This window comes from Cryptotermes secundus, unplaced genomic scaffold, assembly GCF_002891405.2.
Source record: "Cryptotermes secundus unplaced genomic scaffold, Csec_1.0 scaffold872, whole genome shotgun sequence".
Lineage (NCBI taxonomy): Eukaryota > Metazoa > Arthropoda > Insecta > Blattodea > Kalotermitidae > Cryptotermes > Cryptotermes secundus.
In genome coordinates, this window is record NW_019730114.1 from 158,358 (window position 1) to 170,223 (window position 11,866).

The 11,866-nt window shown below is 36.9% G+C and overlaps 1 protein-coding gene across 3 annotated transcripts in view; it reads right to left on the reverse strand.

Moving 5' to 3' along the window:
- The window catches only part of LOC111866235 (golgin subfamily A member 2), a 37,437-nt gene that overhangs the window by 4,550 nt on the left and 21,021 nt on the right, over positions 1 to 11,866 (reverse strand). For 2 of the 3 annotated variants that reach the window (XM_023854998.2, XM_023854997.2), the window contains exons 12-14: positions 10,913 to 11,095; positions 6,378 to 6,620; positions 2,874 to 3,104 (exon numbers count right to left, since the gene is read on the reverse strand). In XM_023854998.2, coding sequence (XP_023710766.1) covers positions 2,875 to 3,104; positions 6,378 to 6,620; positions 10,913 to 11,095 — 656 coding nt within the window. In that variant the 3' untranslated portion in view covers position 2,874. The remainder of the gene's footprint in view (positions 1 to 2,873; positions 3,105 to 6,377; positions 6,621 to 10,912; positions 11,096 to 11,866) is intronic. The other variant, XM_023854999.2, reaches the window with a different exon arrangement.

Sequence of the window (11,866 nt, forward strand, 5' to 3'; positions counted from 1 at the left end):
GTTATACAGAACTATACTGGGATATCTTACAAAGCTTATGTAATTCTAACATGGAATTTTTCTGCGTAACTGCAATGTTTAAATCATAGCCTTGTCATGATAAAAGTACATGTGACACTGTATTTTTGAACACCGTTGTTACAGACACTGTTATTAATATATGTGATATGTAAGTACTTCGAGATACCTTTTTTTTTATTGCTATTGGGGTGGGACGAAGACCCTTGTACTGCGGCCACTTCTGGCCTATTGTACCACCCCCAGAGGTGAGGGTGATTGTGGAGCAATTGGTGGAATGAAGATTGGTAGGGGAAACCGAAGTACTCGGAGAAAACCTGCCCCAGAGGCACTCTGTCCACCACAAATCCAACTTGACCAGACCCGGGATCGAACCTGGGCTGCTGCGGTGGGAAGCCAGCAACTAACTGCTTGAGCTATGGCGCGGCCATGACCTTTTACCTTAATGGTAGCAGATAAATTTAGAAAAGGACAGTCAATTCAACTGCCGAAGGAAAAGATATGTTTCTGACTACATTTAGTCAGAAGAATTTATTCTCAAGGTTTGTGAAAAAGGTTGATTCAATAATAATTACTGGAATCGAATCATTCTCAGATGTGCATCTAATAAAAGATTATTTTATGTTATCAAACACAGTCACTGGCAAAAGAAATTCTTTTTGTGTGTTATTTAATAATGCTGTCAGGACTCAAATGCATCAAACAGAAGGATGTGTGACAAATTGGAAAGGACTTGGAAGCAGATGTGTCCTAAACAAGGTACTACCCTGGCATTTGTCTGGAGGAAAGGATGAAAGCCATGAAAATCTCGAACAGGATATCCAGTGTCTGGGCTGAGTTTCAAACTAAGCACCTCCTAAATGGGAATCTAGAGCAACCTGTTTGCTTCATGTTGTCACCATCACAGATGAAGTGCAAATAACTGACAAAACTGACTTCACACATGTATTTTACAGATCACCAGTAACCTGAGGGGGGGATCACAGTCTTTTGGCTTGGCCTAAAACATGTCACATTAACTTTAGATGTATCTAAAACATCTTTCACAGTTTATCATCCTCAGACAGTAACCTATCTCACTATATCATCATTAGGAAGTTACTAGATTTTATTTTCCACATTTGATGGGAATCAAAACCATCATACCACAAATTTCACTCAACAAATTTGACTTCTATTCTGCAAAACTACCTCCTAAATGTATGATGTACTCTGAATGATGTTTCTGACATACAACAGGAAAGAGTTTTCTGTTTAATGAACAAATGGTGACATGTGTCATACAGCTGCTTTTTCTGCAACACAAAACTTGACTACAGGCAACAGACTGATAAATCAACATCCATACACTTCATGTGTGCGTCTGTATTTACCAACGGAGTGGACAAAATACCTTATAAAATGAGGAATCGGCCAAACAATTAATATCAAATAATACCACATCTATACCATGGGCCTCCAAGCAGTTTACTATATGCATACAAGTCCTGAATATACTATTATGTCCATGGGAATATAACAAGATTGCAACATCTGACTTCATGATACGCAATATCACATAAATAGTTTTTAACCATATTTAATCCCATAACTTTTGTTTCATAATAAGTTTAGAATTCATTCTATTTTTATACCTTGTATTTTATAATGTAAGAGTTATCAAGTATCCAGCTTTACTATCACAATGAAACTGCAGTTCAATGGTGTGAATATAGTAATCATGCGTTTTGCCTGATGATGGCTTTAAAAAGCTGAAACACATAGCTAAGGTAATATTAACCTTGACTGTTATGTTGTTGTGTTATGAAGGACTCCAATAAAGAACTGTATAGTTCGGAAATGTTGGGCGCAATGATTAAGTTATTCTGTCTTCAGCAGTTTGCTGTTATTCAGTGTTCTCAGTTCAGCTCATACTATATTTTGAATGGGTCATGTATGTTCTAATGTTGTGTGCATGCGTGCACGTGTCTGCGTGCATGTGCATTAGTATTCACATGCATATGTAAGGTTTTCTTTTGATTCAGAAAATTTAAGACATGTCAGGATAATCAGTATTACAGCTTTGCAAAGTTAAGTGAAAGTATTGTCATCTCTATCATGTTACAGGATTTTGAGAAGATAACAAAGAAAGAAAAGATATGACTACAGTCAATATTGAGGAACATTAATTCTGTGGTGAAGGCCATTAAATAATACCACAGCTAGTCACAAGATTGCCAAATCAGCACTGGAGGTACAAATGCAAAAACTGGTACAGGGTCTGAGCTAAAATCTATTAGTGAAGTCCAAAGTATGGTTACAAATTCTCAACAAGGAAGAGGGGCTAGTGCTTGCTGGTTACTTGAAGCTAAGTATTTCCTTACACTACAGAATAACTACCAAACTAAGATAGCAACATATAAACCAAAGAGGAATGGTTCAGGTGGTTCACAATGAGGGATCCGACGGAAATTGCACTCTGAGGGTTTCTTTCAATAAAGGAACTCCTGAAACAGCCTGGAATATGCTACGCCTATACAATCATCTAGGGATACATGAAAAAGAGTTACAAGAAATTTAATAAAAATTAAGTAAAAAAGAAACTTCACAGATGAGAGTCAGTATGTTCATTTGATCAGTACTCAAAACAAAATTATTTGAGACTAAACAATAAGATGGGGAACTTTGTTCCTAGGTATGACAGCATCCTCAATGGAACAACAGTCTGCACCTGTGCACGTATTTAGAAACTTCCATTGTGTTTTAAATTTTCAGACAGGCCATTATGCATCATTTACACAAATATAGTTCAGCATCACTTCTATTTGTGATTTAATGAAACAAATACAAATAAGGCATTATTTGCACACACTTACTTTATACCGTAATAAGTCTTCCAGAGCACCACGGACAAGGATGAAAGTTTTCGCTACACTGAGGATCCACTAGACTGCTGCTACCAATCTCAGAGAGTAGGGCCATGATCTTCCCTGCTGTGTCTGCTCGCAATGCTGGTGGGAGATGGACCCCTGATGGTGAAGCTAGCTGCATCATCTCATTCAACTTTACTGGATCCTCAACTTCCACAGTCTCACCATTGGGTATATCTGCAAGTTAACATGGGCAGTTTCAGTTTCCATATTTTCCTGCACAAGCCAAGAATATGTGAAAAATATGAGTACTATCTTCTGGAATGTGATGCATGGCTTCACACACCAGGAGACAGTGTTCTTCACTGTTACTGGCATGAGAACCCCAAATCTGACAAGGTATTTATATCACTGAACAAGGCATCATTATTCAAAATGAATCTATCATTTGTACATTCAGAATTTTAATTTACAGATTACGTAATATGATTAGAGCCTGTTACAGACACAATTTCTTTCTGGAAATTCCCACTATCTGAAGTACCATATTCACTTGCATAATGTATGCCTCAGCATAATATATGCACCCCTATATTTAGACAATACATTTTGTTGGGGGGGAAGGAGGTGAAATATATATATCCCATACCAAGTTTAAGTTCCAAATTTTTGGTTAAACAGATATGAATACAAATTATTAATAGGTAATCTGTGTCTTCATGTATTGCCTGTCTATTAGTTTGAACAGACTTGTGTCTAAGCTCTGGAAATAATACACACAAGCTTTTATGTTTAATTAGTTCATGAAATATGGGCACAGAGATGTCTGTAGGCTGCCAGCAAGGCATGAACAGTTACTGCAGAAAAGAAAGAAGGAAGGGTAAAAATTACAGACTACAGAACAATTGTAATCAACGGTGACCAGCCATTTTATGCTGATGGTGGATACACTGACACAATTTACTTGGGAGGAGGTGTATCATTTTAATAAATGTGATGGATTAGCAAAGTGCTTTGTTCCTTTGATAATACTGAAGTAAAGAGAAAAGTAAAACCTGTAACATTTTTCTTTACACACCACTACATCTATTATAATGGTGCAGGAAATTATGATTTTGTAAATGAACTGATTTGTTAATTCAATTAATTAACCACATTTCATGTATTAATAAAATACAGAACTTTGTCTTATGTATCATCATCATCATCAGCAGCAAAACAGCCATTTTGAGCCACAGCCTTCCTTAGAAGTTTCACTTCTTTGGAGTTTGCAACAACATTCTCTTTAGAGCAAGGTCATCAGCCTTGGGTTCACCCCCCACCCAACCTGGAGGATCCCTGTATTTATGTCCATCATTGATGGGGTGGCCCAGTTATACCCCCAGGCACCAGGTTTCCTTTTTGTCACCTTCTATGACTGACAGGGCTATGGTGGAGTTATTCTAACCTGCTTCCACAATTAAGGGTTAAATACATCACGTTCTTGTATGAATTGTAAATACAGATCTGAAGTACTGGTATATATGTCTGTATAATATAAATATGATTGAACAAAAGTTGGGATATCTCAGTCAGTACAGCAACAGGCTATAGGCTGGACAGCCAGGGTTCAATTCCTGGCAGGGACAAGATTTTTCTCTTCTTCGTAACATCCAGCACAGCTCTGGGGCTCATCCAGCTACCTATTTAATGAGTACCAGCAGCTCTTTCCCCAGGGGTAAAGCAGCTGGAACGTGAAGCCAACCACTCACCTCCATCTAGTAGTGAGGTCAAGAATGGTCGAGTTACACCTCCACTCCCCAATATGTCTTCATGGAATAGCGCTTCAAAGATTAAGCACAGGGAAAAATTTACAATTTATATACATGCATGAATTTCTCCTTGTGTAACCAATGAGATTTTTATATGTCTGAAATTCCTTAACACTGATAAACAGTCAATGACATGCATCGCTTGCATCATGTCACTGACCATATAATCTGTCCTCCATACTCAACGTGTCAGCCTCAGTATTACCATCTCTACTGTTCTGCCAACTGAGCTTCAGACAAGGCCAGAATAACTGTTTTGGACAATCAGTTGAACATGCCTGCATGATAAATATCATTGTACACTGTTTGTTATTTCAATGCTATTTTCTGTTACAGGCCAATTTAAATTTGCACCCACCTTCCTTTCTGACTAGGGCCAGTTGCTATAATTAGACAGCAGCAACATGCTTTTGCCTTTCATTGTACTGTGGCATGTCTGCTGAAAGCCAGAAATGTGAAGCCAATAGAGACAGCTGTTGCTAAGGAACAGCTCTGCAAACATGTCCATTCCTAGGTAATGACCACAACAAAGAAGAGCTGTTGGAAGCGGTATTCTTTGTGCAGTCCGTACCAACAGTTATGTCATGCAACAACAAAAGAACTGTTGGGAGAGATGTTTTCTGTTGGGTCCATGTTGAAGTTATATAATGAGGATCAGCTGTCATTATAAAACATTCCTGATATGGCAGTTAGAAGAGTAGGAGGTTGGTGTGAGATGGCCCCAACCTGGGAGCTAGAGAGACAGTCAGCCCAAGTAGAGAGTCAGTTAGTCAAGAGAGGGTCTGCAGGCAGTCAGTCAGTTGAGATTTGCAACAACTGAGGGCAAGGACAGTTCAGGAACCCAAAGGAAGGGAAAATCTGCCGCTGGAAGCCACTACGAAGCAGTGCAGTGAAGACTGTGACTGGGAACTAGTCTGTCCCTGACAGTGATTTATAAAGTGTAGTCATGAGCTATTTAGGAGTTCAATAAATCCAATTACCAATCCAAACACCTTCTACAGTCACTCTTATCACGTGACAATATCACTTCTCCACTTCCTTATCTTGAGACAAACAGATTCCTACTCATTGCATGTGGGAGGCACCCCTCAGAAATTGACAACTGATGAATGAGAGGAACATGTCATACAAAATAATCTGTTACTTTCAGTGAGCTCCCACATCAATATGCTATGTGTTGGCTGCCTTATTGTATATATAATAGTAAGATATTGGTACCAGTGTGTGTTACATAATACGTCTGTGTTACCAAACACAGCTACATGAAAGTTATGAATTTGTTAACATTATCAAGTTACTCTTATATAATTCAGATGCCTAAATAGAAGAAGAGTTCAAACCCTGGAATAACGATTATTTCTTATTTACATGACATCCTCGTGTTATGTCTGATTAGGATTCTATTAAATAATATTCAAGACACAATTGATTCTTAGCTTATTTAATTAGATTCTTCCAATGTAGAGATCACAAAGCATCAAACTCTGAGCAGATAATGATCTGTATACTCTTTATTATAACATAGTCTTGATAGAGAAACATTCAAAGTTAAAATCAAGAAAACCAATGTAAGGTCACAAACAGAAATAACAAATATGCACATCATAACAGATATGAGTTTCACTTTAAATACATAACTAATAGAGATCAGCTTATTTTACAAAAATTCGCTTCTAACTTAATATAATTTTACTCATACCTTCTCCTTGTTGCTTATGCTTAACTGATGTTTGTTCAACTAAATGCTCCATAGGACTGTCATGAGTTATCTTCCAAATGGCTTCCTTCTCTGCCGCCAGCTGTTGCACTAATTCAGTCAGTTCACTCAGCTTGTTTCGCAGTTCTTCCCTATCTTTAGAAAGCTTTGATAGCTGCTCATCTTTCTCTCGAGCTCTCTGCCTTAAGATACTCCTCTGCACTTGATACAAAGCAATGTATTCCCCTGAAAGTAATGAAACTTCACAGAAACACACATCACCAACCTACAAACAAATGACCCTTAACATCCCACAAGTGGGAAAATACTATAATGCATGGCAGATGACACTAGCCTGTACTAATAAGAAAATGCCTAAAAAATGTTTAATTTGTTTCCATGAACCATCTCAGAATTTGCCTGACAGAAGCGAAGAAAAACACCCCTAATAAAGTATCAACTACTAATCTCATTTAGCATATCCGATATTGTTCACTAATGATCTATAGGTATTTAGACGATTTTAAGATGTAATCTTCAATTGTATAAGTGATACAGCATTAATACTGGCAATTAAACTATTCTGGTATGTTATATGAGCAATAGAAACAAGAAAATTGTCTGCATTACTTTAGCCCCAAAATTCTTTTGAAGACAACAGAAGAATAAGGCTCAGGTTTTGATGGTAGGAGTCTAGTTATTAACCCAAAACAAAGGCAATACTTGGGCTTGTTAAACCAACTGTCATTTCTATATAAGCACGAAACTGCCATCACTCAAAAAAAAAATCAAATTTGCCTCTTTTCTTATTTGCCATTTTACTTTCCGTTAATTATCCCCTGTATGCCTTCACCAGGATTTTCTTTATCATTCACATCACAGTCAACTTCATAAGGAATGTCGTTTCCAAGTAGCAAAAATGTGAAATTTGTTCTATAATACAATTTATAACCATTATTTTGTGACAGATTGGATACTGTCATTTAAACCAATATATTTTTGTTTTAACTGCTAGTGCATTCATATTATAACTGTTCATTACAGCTTCTGAAGGATAAAAAGAGACTTCTGTATACATTCCTCCAGTTTCTGAACAACTGATCACTGCAGGGGGTAATATATTGTCACGTGTTGGGTATATGTCATGTGACAAGTAACTTCAAGCCTTATTTGACATAGCGAATTTATTGAACATTCGCTCTTACAATCACACAATTTAAAATCTCACAATTACTGCCCTCAGCAGTATCACAAATTATCACAGCAAATCTTCTAACCACACATTCAGGTCTTCTTCCCGCAACTGCTGCTATATTTCAACTGCTCATAACTCATAACTGGTTCAATACTCACTACTGAATAGTGTTCGCTGCTGCTTATTTAGCCTCGGCATGGACAACACAGAAAACAGTTACGTGATAGCTTTCACTGTTGTGTGACGTCATGTTTACAGATTGCCTAGCAACAGTCGCTGCACAGGTTCCCCTGTTGCATGAATGACGCCGTGTTTACAAAGGCGTTGTTGGGCAACGCTGCCAAGAGTTGTTTATTGCTGCATAGCAACCGCGGTTTCCCCTGTTATGTCACCGCAGGGGAGAGGGTGTTTAACCAGCGTTGTGTCGTCCACATCACAGTATTTTGGGGATATTTTCACTCAACTTAATGCCTGGGTTGACCTACTTCCATTTGCTTACCTACACTAAATGGAAGACAGCTTTAAAAATAGGATTCTGAGAAGATCTTATTTAGGGTTTGGCTTGGGAACATGGGTTTTGTAAATTCTGAAGAGAAAATGCCACTCCATTGTTAATTACACACATTTATTTTGATATACTAAACAATGAACAAACAAGGCATTCAAGTATACTTGATGTCTGATTGTTCAAGGCAGCAGATTGTGATACTGACCACTACCTGGTGGTGACAAAAGTTAGGGAGAGACTTGCAGCAAGTAAACAAAAAATCTCCAGAAATTAAATGAGGTAGAAGGTAAAGAGCTGTATTATGTTGAAATCTCAAACAGGTTTGCAACTTTGGAGAACTTAGACACTGAAGTGGACATTACTAGAGATCGGGAAACTATTACAGTGAATATAAAAACTTCAGATAATGAAAGTCTAGGTTATTATGAACTGAAGATGCATATGCCATGGATCAACGAAGGATGCTCAGAATTATTAGATCAAAGGAAACAAGCCAAACTGCAGTGGTTACAAGATCCAAGTGAAATACTTGGGGATAATCTTTACAATATAAGACATGAGGCCAGCAGGCATTTCAGGAATAAAAAAAGGCAATATCTGAAAGATAAAATTGATGGGCTTGAAACAAACAATAAGAACAAGAACATCAGAGATCTGTACAGAAGAATAAGTGAATTTAAGAGGAGTTACCAACCTAGAAATAATTTTGTGAAGGATGAGGGTGGTGATCTGCTTGCAGATTCGCACAACATTTTGAATAGGTGGAAGAACTACTCTCAGTTTTTGAATGTACATAGTCAGTGATGTTAGGCAGATAGAAATACATACAGCTGAGCATTTGGTACCTGATCCTAGCCCTTTTGAGGTTGAATTGCTATTGCAAAGTTGAAAAGATATAAATTGCCAGGTAGTGATCAAATTCTGGCAGAACTTATTCAAGCAGGAGGTGAAATATTATGTTCTAAGATCTACAGGGTAAATAATTGTACTTGGAATAAGGAAAAATTGCCTGATCAGTGGAAGGAGTCTATTCTTGTACCAGTTCACAAGAAGGGTGATAAAACTGACTTTAGTAATTATCAAGGGATACTGCTGCTATCAGCTTCATACAAAATGTTATCCAAAATTCTACTCTCAAGGTTAAGTCCATACATAGATGAAATTATTGGGGATCATCAGTGTAGATTTTGATGTAACAGATGAACTACTGATCAGATATTTTGCATTTGTCAGATACTTGAGAAAAAATGGGAGTACAATGAGACAATGGACTGGCTATTCATAGACTTCAAGAAAGCCTATGATTCAGTTACGAGGGAAGGATTGTACAATATTCTCATAGAGTTGGGGTAGCCGTGAAACTAGTTAGGCTGATTAAAATGTGTTTAAATAAAACCTACAGTAAGGTCTGCAGAAGTAAACATTTGTCTAGTAACTTTTCTACCCAAAATGGTCTAAAAGCAAGGAGATGCTTTATCACCACTGCTTTTCAACTTTGCTTTAGAACATGCCATTAAGAAGGTCCATGAAAACCAGGAAGGACTGAAATTAAAAAAGACCCATCAGCGGCTGGGCAATTCTGACAATGTGAATGTAATGGGTCATAAGATAGATACCAAAAAGAAAAACACAAAAACTACAACTGACACTAGTAAGGACTTTGGTCTAAAAGTAAACACGGGGAAAAATAAGTACATGTTGCTGTCTCATCACCAGAATGCAGGACAAGATCAAGATATAAAGACACCTAACATATGCTTTGAAAATATGGCAAGTTCAGATATCTGGGACTGACAATAGTAAACCAAAACTTGATTCAGTAGCAAATTAAGATTATGAATTTGGGTAATGCTTGTTGCCATTCAGTCAGAACCTTTTGCCTACCCATTTGCTGCCTAACAGCATAAAAATTAGAATATGCAAAACTATAATTTGCCTCTGGTTCTGCATGGGTGTGAAACTTGGTCTCTGACATTAAAGGAGAAACACAGACTGAGGAAGTTTGAGAACAGGGTGCTGAGGAGAATATCTGGATCGAAGAGAGATGAAGTGATTGGGAGATTGGATAGAACTGAGGAACTTCATAACTTGTACTCTTCAACAAGTGTAATTAGAGTGCATAGCTTCCGAAGGGGAGTACTTTGAAGGCAACCACAATGATATTCAGCAATGAGGTATGTAGCACTTTCACCACAATGAGTTCATGAACTTTAATGTCAGACCATGTGTGTGTGTGTCTATATATATATGGAATGTAACATCTCAGCATCAGATGCAATGAGTTCATGGGAAAACCAATGGAGGTTTCACCTGTCACTCTGATGCTGGCATACATACTTGCATGTGTGTAGAAGTACAATGTACTCACCACGTTAGTTTCAAAGAGTTCACACGATTACTGCAAGTTTAGGATAAAATATACTTTATTTATATGGACTTCGGCTAGGACCACAAAAAATAAATGCATGACTGTGAAACTTTAATTGGGATCCTGCTTTATATGTGTTTCCCATGAACATACTTTTTGAATGCTGAGCTGACATGTCACAAACACAATTTTCAGTTTTACGAGTTTTGGAGAAATGGCTGATGTAAATGATGACTTGGGAAGAATATGGAAGGAAACTGATATGTTTCAGAAGATACTAATCCAACATTTGCCCCATGGGGAGGGGGCTGAAGAAAATGCCAAAAACTCTTGTTAGTATAGCCAGTCTCTGGGATAGCTGAACACAGAAGTGCTAACTATAACCATAACATTCAGTTTCAGAAAATTAAGCAGAAGTATATTTCCCAACAACCACACATAAAATGATCGAAGAAAACATATCTTACCAATGGTTTCTGTTTCCCCTTGCAACTGTAACACAAGATGCTCTAATCTCTGTTTCTCATCAGAGAGGGCAGCAACTTCCTTCATTGTTCTCATGAATCTTTCCTCCAGTTTCTCCATGGCTACCTTCATAGAGTCTCTTTGGTTCGAATCTAAAATTAGGTTTGTTTTAAAACTCTCAGAAGCTGAAAATGAAGCAGAACAGTATTGCAAATGCATATTCTTAAACTGTAATACCAATTCCAAGACTATGAAAAATAACGTTGTAAAAATTTTTCGCCAAAATATATGTGGTTTAAGAAATAAGTATAGTGAAATATTATGTCATTTAGAAGAGTATACACCTCAAGTACTCTGTTTGACCGAACATCATCTTGGTAGTGATGAAATAGTTCATGTTAATTTGGCCAATTATACTTTAGGTGCATATTATAGTAGGAAAAATTTTAAGAAGGGTGGAACGTGTATATATATGCATGATAGTTTAACAACTCATACCATTAATCTTGACAAATTTTGTTGTGATAAGGATATTGAAGCCTGTGCTGTCACTTTAAATACTATAAATTTGAAAGTAATTATTTTAACTATATATAGATCGCCTTCCAGTGATTATGAAATATTTTTAGTAAACTGGANTTATTATTACCTTTCCTACTAGAGTAGGACCAAATTCATCCACAATTATTGATAATATATTTACTGACGAACAAAATTTTACCGACTATGAAGATTTTTCCGTCTCTAATGGATTATCGGATCATGAAGTACAATTTCCATTACCTTGTGTCAAAAAGAAACGAAATACTAGTAAAAACAAATATAAATGATTATAATATGGCAGAATTTAGAATGAAACTAAGTTATGAAAAATGGGAACTAGTTTATAACAATAATGACATTAATACTAGTTTTAATCAATTTTTAAATATATTTTTGAGACATTTTTATGAGTC